The sequence below is a fragment of the Furipterus horrens genome, unplaced genomic scaffold, assembly GCF_987537825.1.
Source record: "Furipterus horrens unplaced genomic scaffold, mFurHor1.1.pri manual_scaffold_13, whole genome shotgun sequence".
Taxonomy (NCBI): Eukaryota; Metazoa; Chordata; class Mammalia; order Chiroptera; family Furipteridae; genus Furipterus; species Furipterus horrens.
The window spans coordinates 47642778-47659566 of NW_028327183.1; the positions used below are offsets into that span (position 1 = coordinate 47642778).

Genomic DNA, 16789 nt, shown 5'->3' on the forward strand with positions numbered 1-16789 from the left:
TACTGTCAGAAAAACCACAAAAGATAGTTCAATTACACTGTACACAATCCTTGGAAAACTAGACAGGGCCCCCAATAATCCCTCAACTTGGGAACAAAGACTGCAGGGAGGATGGAAGGCAGCTGCAAGAGGGGAGCACCATATCAATACTGTGGATGTGAATACTGCGTGGTTTTATTTCAACAAATGTTCATTCCCCCGAATTTTATTTGGCAGAGCTCCTCCTCTAGATATGATTTCATATATTGTACATTTCTCTTTTTGGTTTATTTAACATATAAGTACTGAACACATCTACAAGAGTCAGTCAATGTTACAGTTGTGCAGACTTGACAGCAAAGCCCCTGCCCTCATGGGGCTCCCATTCTGGAGGGCGGCAATTCTGGCATGCCCATCACTGCACTTCCGTTAAATGCCAGACTGAACTCCTTCCCTTTCTAAGTACCATCTCCTAAGTGACAGCTAATAAATATGAAAGTTCTGAAGGAAGTGCTTACTGCACCACATACAGGGGTTTTCCGCTGCGTGGCCTGCTGAGAACTTAGATGTGTTCCACTTTTGCTTAAATACTGACTAAACTAAAACAAGTATATTTTTCTCTATGAAACCTGATAAAAATTCAGATTGTACATGAGTTTTTTCAAAAGATCATTTGGTAGAACTTCTTTCCTCTGACAATTCTCTGACGGTTTTACCACTCTCTCCACCTTTGTAAAATGCATCGCCAGCATGAATTTTGTGGTGACTTACAAGATTTGATCGCCAGCTGAAGCTCTTACAACATATCTCACACTTGTAAGGCTTCTCCCCTGTGTGGACTCGCCCATGATACTGAAGTTGTGAAGACCGACTGAAGACTTTGCCACAGGCGTCACATCTGTATGGCTTCTCTCCAGTGTGGACGCTCTGATGGAGCTGCAGACTCGAGGCCTGACTGAAGTGCTTCCCACACTCCCCACACTTATACGGTTTCTCTCCTGTGTGGACCCTCTGATGCATGTCAAGATTCAAGCTCCACTTGAAGCCCTTCCCACACGCCTCACATTTATAGGGTTTCTCTCCAGTGTGGACTTTCTGATGGGCTTGAAGGTGTGAACTCCGACCAAAGCTCTTCCCACACTCGTCACATTTGAATGGCTTTTCTCCACTGTGGACTCTCTGATGGGTCAGAAGATGTGAAGCCTGACTGAAGACCTTCCCACACTCCTCACAAGTATATGGTTTCTCTCCTGTGTGGATTCTACAATGAATTTTAAGATCTGCTCTACGACTGAATCCCTTCCCACACTCTTCACATTTGTATGGTTTCTCCCCAGTGTGGCTCAGCTGGTGGACCTGCAGTCGTGAACTCTGATTGAAGCCCTGCCCGCACACTTCACATTTGTAAGGTTTCTCCACACAGTGGGCCTTCTGATGGATTTTAAGGTATGAACTTTGACGGAAGCCCTTCCCACAAACCTCACATTTATAGGGCTTCTCTCCTGTGTGTACCACCAGATGAACTTGGTAATGGATTTTCATCCGGAAGCCCTTCCCACACTCCTCACATCTGTATGGTTTGGCTCCTGTGTGAACTCCCTGATGGGCTTGAAAACTTGAACTATAAATGAAGCCCTTACCACACTCTTTACATACATATGGTTTCTCTCCAGTGTGGATTCTCCGATGGGCCTGAAATTGTGAAGGCTGAATGAAGCACTTACCACATTCCTCACATTTATATGGTTTCTCTCCTGTGTGGACCCTCTGATGGATATGAAGATTTGAACTACAAGTGAAACACTTGCCACAGTCCTCACATTTGTATGGCTTCTCTCCCGTGTGGACCATACAATGGCTATTAAGTGCTGATCTACGACGGAAGTTCTTCCCACATATATCACATCTGAACGGTTTCTCCCCAGTGTGGATTCTCTGGTGTTCCTGAAGATGTGAAGCATGAATGAAGGCCCTTCCGCATTTTTCACAGTTATAAGGTTTCTCTCCCAAGTGTAATTTACAATGAACAGTAAGTGTTGCCCTACGACTGAAGCCTTTCCCACACTGCTCACATTTGAATGGTTTCTCTACAGTGTGGACTTTCTGATGAGTTTGCAGATGTGAACTCTGACTGAATTCTTTACCACACTTATCACACTTATACCGTTTCTCTCCCAAGTGAACTCTCTGATGAATACGGAGTGCTGAGCTGTAACAGAAGCTTTTTCCACACTCACCACATGTATGAGACTTGTGTCCTGAGTGTATTTGTTGATGAAGATCAAAGTTGGAGACATCACTGACATATTTTTTACATTCATTACACTGGTCAGGTTTCTGGCCTGTGTAATTTATAGACAGTCCTGCCCCAACCTGGCCAGGCAAATCACCCTGTTTGGGGAACTTTATCATGGAGTTTTGCTGTCTGGTTAAGTCACTTGTAATCTGTTGCCAGATATGCCAGCAGGAAAGCTCTTCATGTGGTTCTGTTTCTGGAACAGTCTGTATCTCACTTTGGATCTTTCCTCCTGTAAATACAGAGAATGCAGAGAAATGAACAACCGAAGGCTTTGTTCAGTGTTTTCACAACTTCACATTTAAGAGAGAATCTGAGCCCTGGCTGGTGTGGCTCTGTAGAATGAGTCCCAGCCTGTGAACCGAAAGGTTGGTTCCTGGTTCAATTCCCAGTCAAGGCACATGCCTGGGTTGCAGCCAGGTTCCCAGTTGGGGGCGTGTGAGAAGCAACTGCACCTCAATGTTTTACTCCTCTCCTTCTCCCTCCCTTCCCTTCTCTAAATACTATATAAAAAGTAAAATATAAAAAATATTTAAAAAATAGATATTGAAAAAGAGAGAGAATTTGAGATTTTAATGAATCCAGGGAATATTCAGTTTGTCTTCTCCATTGAGTATCATGTTCTCTGGTTTGCGTGTCTACAGAAATCAAGAGGTGGCCTAGCTGACTCCTATCCACTAAGCATAATGAAACCCATTAGTACATTTCAAGTCTCCTATTCACATAGATGCAAGTTAGATGCCAAAGACTTAATTTTAAAAGTTGATAATATGATTCAAACAGTTAACCTATGGCCATTTCTACTGAATATCAAAGTTAGTGTAGAATCTTAGATAGTAAATTATGTAGTTAATAAATTATGTAGATAGAAAAGTTACATAGATAATAAAATGGGAATCTACTACAACTTTAAGGAAAAGCAATAACAATCAAACACTTCAGTTTTAGGTTCATGTAATATAAACTAATATCCAATACCTTGAAGTATTTATATTTACATAGTTAAAAGTATTCCTGGAAATTCTGCACATGTACAACTAATCTTGTTTTTCTGTGTTGATAGACATTAGAGTTTGCAACTCTTATAAACTTTTGACAATTCCTGATAACTTCAGTTTAGAAATGTGTTTTCTACAAGATTTACCCTTGTTGGCATTCCAAAGTTTCTATACTTATACAAAGTTATCTAAACATCTGGAGAATACTTTTCCAATAAATTTTTCAATTACTTTAAAAAGTACTTCTCTTGCCCTGGCTGGTGTGGCTCAGTGGATTGAGCATTGGCCTGCAAACCAAAGGGTCACCGGTTCGATTCCCAGTCAGGGCACTTGCCTGGGTTGCAGGTCCCCAGTTGGGGGTGTGTGAGAGGCAACCATACACTGATGTTTCTCTCCATCTCTTTCTTCCTCCCTTCCCCTCTCTCTAAAAATAAATAAATAAAATCTAAAAAAAAAAAAAAAAAGGTGGAAAAATGGAAGGTAATCTTTTACGATGAAGACAGAACCTGGGAGAAGGACCCTTATGTCTTGTAGGCCTCCACTCAGTGTCAGCCTACCCACAAGGGCTCTTTATCCCCCAGTGTGAAATAATAAATCCTGTCCTCACTCCATTTACCTCTGGCAACCTCCACGCCTTTTGTTGATGTTCTACACAGCACTTTTTACCATGAGACACACAAAGTCAACTGCTGTTTAATGATGGCTTTCCCCTCACAACACAGGATCAAAGAGGATGCACTTACACCTCGTGCACCAAACACATTGCACCTTCCTGCTTTATAACCACTGCAGCAAACATATGTTGAATGAATCAATGAACCCCGCCAAGAAAGTTTTCACTTCTGGTCAAACCAAAGACATAGGGGTACATACACTAAGCCTGATGCTAATGAGAAAATCAAAGCAAGAGGGCCTATCACTGGTTCCTTCTGAAGCTTTTGCACTGTTTCTTTGAAAACAGAGTTTGGAAAAACTTGGGCTGTAGATTAAAAAAATCTTATTATAGCAGTTTTTCAAACTGAAAACACCATCCCTCAATTTATTTTGAAATAAATTTAAAAGCCTAAGATAGGCATTCAGAACAAAGAAACAGGATAGAAAGTATCCGAGAATCATCACCAACAGGAGAGGGATTACTCTGTGAAATGCCTATGAGAGTCATACATGTAATTCTAAATCATGTGAGACATTGGTTCTGGTTACAATGAAAGATGTGTGGCTTACTATGGCTCATAGGAAAAAAAAAAAACAACCTGAAAACTTTGGTTCTAGAAGTTACCAAGGCCTTAATTAAAGAAATTACTCAAATAGAAAGATAAGTTCCAAGAGTGGAAGCTTGGAAAAAGATGACTTTGTGAGTATGTACTTCTTGGTAGGCTGCCCTGGCTGGTTTAGCTCAGTGGATTGAGCGTCGGCCTGCGAGCTAAGTGTCGCTGGTTCGATCTTCCAGTCAGGGTACATCAGAGAAGGAAAACTCTGACTCCAAAAAACCTCCGCTGCCTTGCGGCATACCTCTTCAGGGGAAAGGCTAAGGGAGTAAACCCCGACAGAAAATCCGGAGCCGGAGTCCCTAAGGCGGTTTGACGTTGTAGTCAACACCGGCAACTCCTGCGGCGCACCTGAACCCAAGCTGTATTGACTCCGTCTTTCCCTTGGACCCTTCAGCTGCGAAGAGAGGGGGGGTCTGCTGCATGGGCAACAGCAGACCCTCCATATCACCCTGCCCAGGCTCTGTAGCTTCAGCGTCATTACAAGATGTCGATTCAACACGGGAGGAGACAGATACCATATCACTCCCGAGTCGGACTGCACAGCCATTCTCGGCGGTGCAGATAGACTCTTAAGAAGCTACATCATCGTCTCTCGAGACGGACGGCTGCCGACGACGACTTCTTGGTAGGTAACATAGTTTGTGGTTATATTTAACAAGTTGACCCTTAAAAATAGTTGTGTGATGGGGACAGGGAGGCTCTCTGAGGATGTGACAATTTTAAGTAGAAATTTTCCTGATTCTTTCCAGGTTAAAATGTTCACTTGTTGAAAAAACACCAAGTCTTTATAAAAATTAAGGGAAAATTGCATGAAATATATATTCTTGAACATTTATTAAATAGCTAAATTTGTAGAAAACAAAGATTTTTGAAACAGAGATATAGGCAACACTCAGGTGTGTGTTTCATGTCACTCTGATCTTACATCTTCCCCCTCAGGGACATGAAGGGAAACCTAGGGGCAGTGACATGGACAGGCACTTTGAAAGAGGTGAAGCCCTGGCTGCTGTGGCTCAGTGGATTGAGCATCGGCCTGCGAGCCAAGTGTCACTGGTTCGATTCCCAGTCAGGGCACATTACTAGGTTACACGTCAGGTCCCCAGTTGGGGGCAACCACACAGTGATGTTTCTCTCCCTCTCTTTCTCCTTTCCCCTCTCTCTAAAAGTAAAATAAACAAACAAATAAATAAATTATTAAAAAAAAAAAAAAGAAAGAGGTGAATGGGCTGCAGATGGCAGATCTTCAAGGGAAAGGCAGGTTGCAACCTGGTTACTGTCTGACAGCGTAGGAAATAGATATTTTTCCTTGTGTGGGTAGCTCTCTGAGCACTGGCCTTCAGAATTCTCATTCCAACACTATTCTTCCCAGAAATGAGTGTGCTCCCCTAAGGAAGTCTCCAGGAGAGCCACAGGGAAAGTGTGTTACTCATTGTGGTCACAACCACAAGGCTTACCGGTTTCCCTGGAATGTGGGTCAAGTGCGCACACACAAACACCCATTCATATGAAGGGCACCCAGGAGAGCACATGAAATATAAAGTAACCAGCTAGGCATTCATCAAAGGACACGAAATGTTCTGATACACCCTCCATGACCTGCAGCTATTCCATGAGCTATGGAGACACTGAGGTCCCCAACCTAGGAACACATTCACTACGTCAACAACATTATAGACACCTGTCACATACCAGGCACTGAGGATGGAGCAATAAACAGAACAGACAAAAATTCCTCACTCAGGGGGACTGCACTCCAGTGTGGAGAGAGGTGACATGTAGGTAAACAAAAAGAGAAAGGATGCATTTGGCACAGGGTGGTCAGAGAAGGCCTTTCTCATGAAATTAAACTGAGCAAAGACCCGAATGAAGAAAGGAGGGAATGGGAAGGTTTTAGGTGAAAGAGCATGTCTGGCCCAGAGAAAGCAAGCAGGGCCTTGAGGCAGAAGTACCTATAGTCAGCAGGGTAAGTGTCCCCCAAAGAATCTGCATCCTAATTTATGGAGCCTAGAATATGTTAGGTTACATGGCAAAGGGTAATTAAGGCTGATAATCAGCTGACCTTAAAATCTAAGAGGATCTGCCCTGCCTGGTGTGGCTCAGTGGATTGAGCGCCGGCCTGCAAACCAAAGGGTTGCCGGTTTGATCCCCAGTCAGGGCACAGGCCTGGGTTGCAGGCCAGGTCCCCAGTTGGGGGAGTGCAAGAGGCAACCACACATTGATGTTTCTCTCCTGCTCTTTCTCCCTCCCTTCCCCTCTCTCTAAAAATAAATAAATAAAATCTTTAAAAAATTGAAGACAATCCTCTACTGTCCAGATGGCACCGTGCAGTTGAAGGGTCCTTCCAAGTGGAAGAGGGCAATGTGACTAGAGGAGAAAAGGCAGAGAGGAGCACCTTTGCTGGCTGAGAAGATGGAGAAAAAGGTGGGGGGCCCAGCTAAAAAAGGAGGGGGAGTTTCTAGAAGCCTTAAAGGCAAAGACAGACTGCCCCCTAGAGGCTCCATGAAGAAATATAACGGTGCTGACACCGTGATTTATACCCGAAGAACCACGTCACACTTCTGGCGTACGGAACTGTGAAGATAATCGATGTGTGTCGGTTCAGGCCATGATGTTTGTGGGGCTTTGTCATGGCAGCAACAGGCAGTAGTGTTGCTGGCTGATCTGAGAACCAGCAGGAGGGACAATGTGGGTGGAAGAGACAGAGCAGGAGGGAGAGGATGCAGAACAGGCCACCGAGGACTCCAGAGAGCCACTTGGAGGTTTTAAGAAAAATGAGAAGCTGTGAAGGACTATGAGTAAAGGAACGGCAGTCTGGCTTTGTTTCCTGCGGCTCAGAGACCACCCGGGGGAGGGTAGGAGCAGGGCAACCTGCAGGAGGCTGGCTGAAATAATCCAAGGAAGAGGTTTGGCAGTTTGGACCAGATGACAGCCAAAGGGGTGGGGACAAGAAGTAAAACCCATGGGAGAACACCTCCGAGGACCCCTTGGTCCCTGGTGCTTGGCTTGGTGCTTTCTTGATCTCCCTTCTCTTTGGGCTGCGGCCACCATGCAAAGCCTTTTCCCTTTTCTAAGTGGACTATGTCATGTCTGAAGGGGTGACGCCCTGGGAACGTGCCAAGTCACATACTTAAAATGAACACACTACAGGTACAATTTACTGGAAATTTGGATCCCTACTGCATACTGATCAATTAATCAAAATGAGTAAAAACATGACCTATTTGAAGAAGTACCAATTATCTCAAGACCTAGAGGGATATACATAAAATGTATTTATTACAAAACCCAATTTCTAACCAATGCCTATTTTCATTCAAGCTCCTCTCATTGGTTCTACATCACTCATGTAATTAACCACTGTTTTTGCTGTGGTGTTACCTGTTCCTCCTACTTCCCTAACACACTGATATTTCTCCCTTATTTTATTACATTAAAAAGTATTGGTACAGGGGACTCCTACAGGCCCACGAGGAGGACCAGGAGTCCCCATTCCCTGTTCCCCATTCCCCACTCCCCTTGCTCCCACGGGCCCTTGAGTGGGTCCAGGAGCTGCCTCTCCCCTCCCTGCCCCCCTTTTTCCATTGCCTAATCCCAAAACAAACAACAACAAAAAAGTGTTAGTATAAAAGTCAGGTCCATGAATACAAGTGACCATTTTAAGACCCACAAAGCCTTGAATACCTGAGGACACAAACCACACCTGGGGAGTGACATTAGGTTAGAGAGGGCGCCTGTGCTCACCCAGGGAGGCCAGGTTCCGGAAGTTCTCCAGCATCACGTCCCGGTACAGCTGCCTCTGGGCGGCGTCCAGCAGTCCCAGCTCCTCCTCCGTGAAGACCACGGCCACGTCCTTGAACGTCAGTTCCTCCTACAGCACCAAGCACATGTTACATCCATCTTATAATCAACGGCCACTTGAAAGGGGACAGCCCTGAGAAAGCAGGGAGCTTGCGTAGGAAACGGTTTCAGAATTGAATGACTGAAGTTGATGCGTAGCTCTCCCAGCCCTTCTCCTGCTCCAGGGCCACACACAGACTCTCCTCAGCCCGAGCACAAGGGCGGCAGTGCCACCAGGCCTCGTGTTTTTATCTTGTGCCCTCATCAAGTCTACTTACAAGTAACCTCCTAAACCCTAAATACACATCCTGGGCTACACATGATCTACTTTTTGGTGAATACTGCCAGTTGCCCCTAGAAGCATTTAGTAATTTAGTCCAAGTATATATATATATATACTTTAAGATTTTATTTATTTATTTTTAAAAAGAGGGAAAGAGAGGGAGACAGACAGGGAAACGTTGTGTGAGAGATTGGTTGCCTTTCACATGCCCACAACTAGAGGCCTGGCTCACACCCCAGGCATGTGTCTTGACTGGGAATTGAACCAGCAACCCTTCGGTTTACAAACCAGTGCTCAATCCACTGAGTTGCTTTTCTTAAGTGGGTTGTCCTCTGTAACCTCAAGGCACACACTACATCTCTTGATCGCAGCATTCAGTGGTGTGCTCTGGACCCAGCATGCCTCAGCGTACATCCCAAAGGTCTGTCCCTCAAGAGCTGTGTGACCCTGGACACGCTTGCCTACGTGCCTGAGTTGCCTCTCTTTATAACGGTCCTTACCATGGCTGAGCTCTTTCAAAGATTAAACAAGGGCCCTGACTGGTACAGCTCAGTGGGTTGGACATTGTCTCCAGTCATGGCACATGCCTGGGTTTCGACTAGGTCCCCAGTTGGGGGCATGTGAGAATCAGCCAATAGATGCTTCTCTCCCTTTTTCCCCTCCCTACCCCTCTCTCTAAAAATAAATAAATAAAATCTTAAAAAAAAAAAAATTAGCCCTGGCTGGTGTGCCTCAGTGGGTTGAGCACCAGCCTGAGAACTGAAAGGTCACCGGTTCAATTCCTGGTCAGGGCACATGCCTGGGTTGTGGGCCAGGTCCCCAGTTGGGGGCGTGAGACAGGCAGCTGATCGATGTATTTCTCACACAAATCACTGTTTCTCTCCCTTTCTTTCTCCCTCCCTTCCCCACTCTTTAAAACTAAATAAATAAAATCTTTAAAAAAAAAAAAAAAGATTAAACGAAGGAATATCTACGGCATTTGGAACAGTGTGTGACAGACTACTTGCCTAATAAACTTTTGCTATTATTCTTACTTCTCTCAGCATTATCAATATGTATTTTATCTTATTTCATGGCTGCATATTATTCCAGGGAACTGAAGACCTATATTTGCCTGTTCTGAATATTTAGTTTTACATATTTTTCTCATTGTAACTTATCCTGCAAATCTACATTTACGTAGATTTTACTTTCCTGAGTATTTAAATTGCAAATGAAAATTAAGATGTCAAAAATAAGCACATTTAAAATTATGATCTTATAATGACAGATTTTCTTCCCCGTTTTTTTCCCTGCTTCCTGAACCTTTCAGAGAATACAAGCGGCCTCGTTCTCTATTACAAGGGCCAAGAGCAGGTTACAAGTTTTCCCGTGGTTTTGGTGATCTGATGTGGAAGAACAATTCTTTTAGTATTTGTACTTATATGGTTATCAATAACTACCTTCACCTTTTCAAATGTTTATTAACCATCTCCATTTCTGCTCTTGAGCAGGCCTATTCATGTCCTTCGTTCATATGCCATTGGGTTTTTTAATTGATCCTACGCATAAGATTCCTATTATGAATTTTAGCATTCACGTAGTAAATATTTTTGGCATTTGGGGGTAAATATTTTGGCCCCAGGTTGTTACTTTTTTCGGTAATTTTATTTTTCTGGTAACATGGTGTGTCTTTTACCACAGAGGAATTTAAAGGTTTTATTCAACTATGCTAACTGCAGTCTTTGTGTGTAGGGAGGGAGTGCTGAGCATCTCTGTGCACCAGAGGAGAAGCCTCCAAAGAAGAGAAGAGACGCACAGCCCCGCCCCAGACGGGTGTCGGGAGCAGCAGCGCCCCCTGTGGAAATCATCACTCAAGGAGTGCTTCCTGTCTCTCTTGTCAATCCCTTCTGCTTGAGCAGAATGCCTACCATTCCTAATCCCCGGTTTCCGGTGGGAATCTGAGCAGGTTTTTCATATTTCATGTGTTTAAGCTGAAGATGAGACCCAAATAGCCTCACATTCAGCTGTTCTGAGGAGTAAATGCAGTCCCTGAATGCAAGTTACTGACAAATCTTCTAGTAATCTCTGGACATTTTGAATTAAGGTTCAAACTTAAGGTTATGTTAGTCAAACTAATTACTATACAAGAGAAAAAAAAAACACTAAATAAAAATACACAAGGCCTGACTCAGGCATGGGGCAGGTGGATTCCAGCCCTTTCTGTGTGAAAATCTCCAATGATATTTGTGGGAAGCAGCAGTGACAGTCTGCTGTGCCATGTTCATATTCGAGTATTCTACTTAGAGAATGACAACTTGACAAATATAAAACTTCGTTTTAAAAAATTGGCAGATTGTTTTCACAATTGATTTTGGAGGAAAAGATTTTATGTAACACAGCTGTCACTGCAGTGTTGCTTTAAAGAATAAAATTCCACACAGAGATGTAAAGTACAGCATAGGAAATATAGTCAATAATATTGCAACAACAATATATAGTACCAGGTGGTACTAGACTTAATGAGGGATCACTTTGTAATTTAAGTTATATGTCCAACCACTGTGATACTGAATGTCAACTGTAATTGAAAAATAAAAATAAATTTAAAAAAACAGTAAAATTCCCAAACCATCCAAGTGTCTATGAGTGGCAAGTAGTTAAAAATTAAAAGGTACACCAATTCAATGGGAATGTGATATAACCCTAAAAAATAAACATTATATAACATTAGAGGGAGAAAAGTCACAATCTAAAATTAGATATATAACACAAATAAAATACAGCTATCATGAGAAAAAAAGAGTATTAGGAAATAAAAACAGCTAATCTGTCATCAGGAAAACAGTAAAGTGGGAGAATTGTTCATTTCTAGTAATCTTTCTGCTCCATAAAAAAATAAATAATAAGAAGGTAAAACAAAAACTAAAAAGAAACGCAAAGTAAACTCAAAACCCTGGAGGAACACCAGGTCCTCAAATACCTGTTGTTCTGCTTAAGTTGTCCCAAGAAAAATGTGACAATCTGGTAATGTAGTGGAATTTTAGAAGTAAGCAAAGCAAGCCCTACTCACCTTGAATTTGGTCATTTTTCCTCCTAGTTCTGGGAATGCCCAGAGTTCTGAGTCATACAGATCCCAGGCAGGCAGAAGTGTGCCTGGAAGTGCCTGCAAAGGTTAAAAAAAAAGGTTTAAAGAGCAGTCTGGATGCTGCTCAGCTACACGGGCAATTATTGTGAATGAACTTGAGAGTGTCTCTATAGTAGCATGAATCATAATAACCTAAAACTGAGAACAACTGAAGCGTCGACCTATGTGTGAGTAAACAGACAAATGTGGCACTGGATTATTACCGTACAATGGATTATTACTCTCAGTTAAAAGGAATGAAGTACTGATCATAATAGAGAATGGATAAGCTTTGTAACAAAGGTCTACATATTGTGTGATTCCTTTTTATGCAATGTCCATAAAAAGCAGATCTATGGAGACAGAGAAAGTAAGTTGGTTGCTTAGGTATTTTGGAAGAGAATGGGGGCAGGGGGGGGGGGATGACTGACTATACTGCGAGTCTCTGTTGTTTTTCCATGAGTCCCCCAGTGAAAATATTACATTATGAAGAATTTAAATGAAAAAGAGAAGAAAATAAATACAGGACTGTGGATTATGTAACAGTATGTTATCTAGTATGTTTTCTAGCATTATGTAATAGGTAACACTATTAACCTCCATTAGTAATAACTTATTAGGAAATTATATGGAAGTTCATTAGTTTATCCTTTCTTGGCAGTGTTTGCAAATTTCCATAGTTAAAACACGTAAGAGGAAAAGCATTAAAAAAGGTATGATAAATTTTTTGTAAAATGTTTACAATATACAAATACACATACAAAAATCCACTGAGCAAAAATGTATTAGACATTTAAGACTTGCTATATTTACATCCTGGATGAATGGGTAATTACAAAGTGTTTTTTTCTCTCATATTTCTGTAATTTCTGGATACTCCATAATGATATGGTTCTATAAGAATATTTTTTTGAAGTAAGTGAAACAAAATAGTTGCCAATGTTTAAAAAAAAAAAAAAAAAATCACAGAGCCCTGGCTGCTCTGGCTCAGCGGTTTGAGTGTCAGCCTGCAAACCAAAGGGTCACCGGTTCAATTCCCAGTCAGGGCACATGCCTGGGTTGCCAGTCAGTTCCCCAGTTGGGGGCACACGAAAGGCAACCACATATTAGTATTTCTCTCCCTCTCTTTCTCTGTCCCTCTCTCTCTCTCAAAATGAATAAAATCTTAAAAAAAAAAAAATCACAAAAAAGCCCAAGCCCATTAGTCTTGCTCTAAGATCCCCCACAATCAAGTCCTGATTCCAGCTAGTTCCTATGGTTTAAGGAGAATATATTCCAGATTATGAACTCAAGCTCTGGACATGAACTTCCTAAATTCCAACCCCAGCTCAGCCTCTTATTAGGTGGTTGACTACGGGGAAGATTTACGCTCCCTGGGAAAAAGCAGTATGTATTTATTTGCATAAAATCTTTATCATCAAAATTAGCAGGGAAGTATTAATTATTACTAATACTCATGCCCGATTACACATCCTACTCTCTCTGATTTATGTGAATATCATTGTAGAAGGAAAATGCCAAGTCCCACTCACGTAGAGCTTTGCTGTCAGTTGCTAAGGCGCCACTCCCTCTAACTCCGTGCAGTCCTTTCTGAGAAGTCAGGCTGGGGAAAGAACAATGCTATGAAATGCCATGATCGTGCTGCTGTCTCCCAGAAAACTTAAAGCTTCCCCTCCCTCCGTGCAATCAGGAAACAACCCTTACCTCTACCTCCCCGCTCCAAAAGGTCCGGGATTAACCGGACTCACGCAGGGATCAGAGAGAAGAGGCAGGTCACTGCAGCTGGAGCTCTGGCCCTAACCCGGGAACCTGACAGCTTTTCGGGAAATTAACACTGAGGAGAGGTCGCCTTTCACCATTCACAACTCACAACTATTTTAAGATTTCAATTCCCAAAAGCAATTCTATCAGTTAAATCCTAATATCGCCATTTTAAAGTACAGCAACGGGAGGCATAGGGAAATTAATTCCCCAGTGTCAGGAGGTAGAAGCACTCATGTAAGGAGGCGGACTGGGCGAACTGAGAGCCCCGGGAACTCTCAAACCAGGCGATAAACGACCCAAGCCTGATCCACTCCGGGACGCGAGAAGTGCCCCAAACGCGTAGAAGCACCGCCGACCTCGCCCTTCAATAGTAGCGTCCGCCGCGGAGGCTTCTTTCCCCCCAAGTCGACCGCTTGATCTTTAGGGGTCCTGAGAGCAGGTGCAGAAAGTTCGGACGGGTCAGAGAAACGCGGAACAGATGTACCACCCCCGGGCAAACGCTGCAGCAACCTCACACTCCGGGAACGGAAGTGCTTGCCATATCCCGGAGCTTTTGAACTACGTTTCCCAGAGTGCACCAAATCTGCCTTCTTGAGCAAAAGTGCACGCGATCTCCCAAGGCCTCTGGACTACACTTCCCAGGATTCCGGAGGAAACCCGTTTACGTATAGGCTCACCATGTAGAAAAATGTGGTTTGGCTCCTGTAAACTCCTTGACTACACTTCCCAAACTGCTAGAGGGGAGAGATGCCCACAGTCCCAACTTCCTGGGTGGTAATGTGGATTCCTATACTGAGAATCACGGTTAATTTTCCCTAAATCCTCCAATGAAAATATTACATAGACACGACTTCCTGAGGTCGTAACGCGTCCAATTATGCCAGGAGTATTGTTGAAAAGGGAATAAGTGAGGAGATACAATCTTCGAGAAATTAACGGAGTTTGGCAGCGGGGTGCTCAGTTGAAGCGAGTGAGTTCATGGGCGCGAGACCCAGCAATGCGCTTCTTAGAGGGCAGGTGACCGAGCGCCTCTGCTGCTATGAGCTATGCAGTCCTGGACGAAACAGACAGTGAGAACGAGCTGCGTGCGGGCTGGGAGCAGAGAACCGCCCAACACGGCTGGGTTTACTATGCCAATCACACTGAGAAGACAGTGGGAACATTGGAAAACTGGAAAAAGGAAACGAATAGCGATTTGCCATATGGATGGGAACAAGAAACAGATGAGAATGGACAAGTGTATTTTGTTGACCATATAAATAAAAAACTATTTGGACCCAAGACTGGCATTTACCGTGGATGATAATACTACAAAGCCAACCACTAGAGACATGATGGTCGTACCACAGCCATGGAAATACTCCAGGGCCGGGATTTCACTCGCAAAGTGGTTGTAGTTACTGGAGTTGATTCGGGAATAGTGTTTGAAACCACCAAGTCTTTTTGTCCTTCATGGTGCTCAAGTGATCCTGACCTGTAGTAATACGAATGAAGCCGTGCCACGCATTTTAGAAGAATGGCATAAAGCCAGGGTTCAAACATGACCCTGGACCTCGCTCTGCTTTGTAGAATGCAGCATTTTGCTCGAGAGTTCAAGGCCAACAATGTGCCTCTGCACGCGCTTGTGTGTAACGGAGCAGCTTTTGCTCTGCGCTGGAGCCTCACACAAGATGGCAAGGAGACCACCTTCCGGGTGAATCACCTGGGGCGCTTCTACCTTGTCCAGCTTCTTCAGGATGTCTTGTGCTGCTCAGCCCCAGCCCGAGTGACTGTGGTCTCTTCAGAGTCCCATAGGTTTAAAATATTAATGATTCATCGAGAAAATTAGACGTTAGCCGCCTCTCTCCATCTAAAAATGACTACTGGGCCATGCTAGCTTACAACTGATCCAAACTCTGCAACACTGCGTTCTCCAAAAAGCTCCGTGGGCTCATCCAAAGCATAAAAGCTGAGGAGCTCAGTATTGGGGTCATTTTGACTTTCAAAGCCATCACTTAATGCCAGAGCACTGATGACGATTCTGTAGGTGAGGGAGCATGTTTTAGCAGATTTTTTTAAACTATATTTCTAGTTGAAATATCTTTATGATGGTAGCACTTTTAAAACACGTTACTGGAAACTAATTTAAAATTCTATAAAGCAATTTTTAAGAGAAAAATGCACTTAGAATTCTTCTCCTTGAAGATAACTGATTTTTTTCTTCCCATAAACATACATATAGCTATCAACATGCATGCTTTAAAAAATGAAGTCTCATGTTCTGTATCCATTTTTCTAAACTCAATATAAGCTAGACAATTTCTAGTATCCAAGACTGAAAATCTGCCTCCTTCCAAATGATCGCTGTATAATGCTGCACTGAATGGATCGAGAACTAAAAACAAAACAGCCCCTAACATCTGGAGGCTGGCATGGCAATCACAGCTAGGCCATGTTATCTTCCTTTGGGACATAAAAGAATCACAGCATACCATATTTAAATGAGGTTTCTCTGAGATTATGGTAAAGTAAGACAAAGCAAGGCCCTTTCATAACTGTTGAGACAGAAAAAAAGGTCACTGTGCTACCACACAATTCCAAACACTCCCCTCTTAGCTAAATGGGTGACTTGTACTTCTTTACCATTTAGAGCTTTATCCTTGCTCTAATTTGCCCTCTCAAAAGTTAAATTTATTGCAATAGAGTTGCTCCTTTTTTCAGACACCAACCAACCTAGAGTGCTTCCTCAGGCCTTACCCCAAACCAGAAAGCAAGGATCCAATCATTGCAAAAAGTCTTAATTATTTCCCCTTTCAGTACACAGCCACACACCCCCTTGGGAAACTCCAGGGAAAAAAATTAACAGCACACATTTGTGCAGTATGGAAAGCTCCAATCTCAAGAGGACTTGGCCTCCCTTTCATCCAAGGGATTCTGGGTTTGTAAACTATACATTTCATTATCAATTTAGGGGCTGGGGCTGTTTTTGGTGATTCAAGTTAGACATTCATTCATTTGACCGAGAACTTTGACACCTATATAGATTTTTTAAAAATGATTTAGTAGACTTTCCATCTATTTATTTACTAGGGACACCAAGGTTAACAGGAAAGGTGAAGAAGCCAATGCGTAATTACTTAAAGCTTTCAGGTCGTATGGTTGAACTGGAATTTGAGGCCATGAGTTCATCTTTCTTATTTCCACTTTTTCCAGCATGGTTAGAAGCAACCAGAAAACTCCATTACACTCCTTAGTTTGACCAGTATGCTCTAAAAT

General features: G+C 43.0%; 1 protein-coding gene and 1 pseudogene across 1 annotated transcript; one reads left to right on the forward strand and one right to left on the reverse strand.

The window, feature by feature from the left end:
- ZNF234 (zinc finger protein 234) lies at positions 1-14026 on the reverse strand. The gene is made up of 5 exons (XM_090260763.1): positions 13475-14026; positions 13303-13373; positions 11717-11809; positions 8286-8412; positions 1-2507 (listed from the first exon to the last, which is right to left on the reverse strand). The coding sequence occupies exons 3-5, from the start codon at positions 11729-11731 to the stop codon at positions 649-651; spliced, it is 2001 nt and encodes a 666-aa protein (XP_090116889.1). The 5' UTR covers positions 11732-11809; positions 13303-13373; positions 13475-14026; the 3' UTR covers positions 1-648.
- Positions 14027-14573: 547 nt separating this feature from the next.
- Positions 14574-15532, forward strand: LOC149995050 (WW domain-containing oxidoreductase pseudogene; annotated as a pseudogene).
- The last annotated feature ends 1257 nt before the right edge of the window (positions 15533-16789 follow it).

Excerpts from the sequence above, each read along its gene's own strand:
- ZNF234 (XM_090260763.1), bottom strand. Across the intron at positions 2,508-8,285 it reads CCGGAACCTGGCCTCCCTGG|GAGGAAAGATCCAAAGTGAG; the intron begins GTGAGCACAGGC and ends CTGTATTTACAG.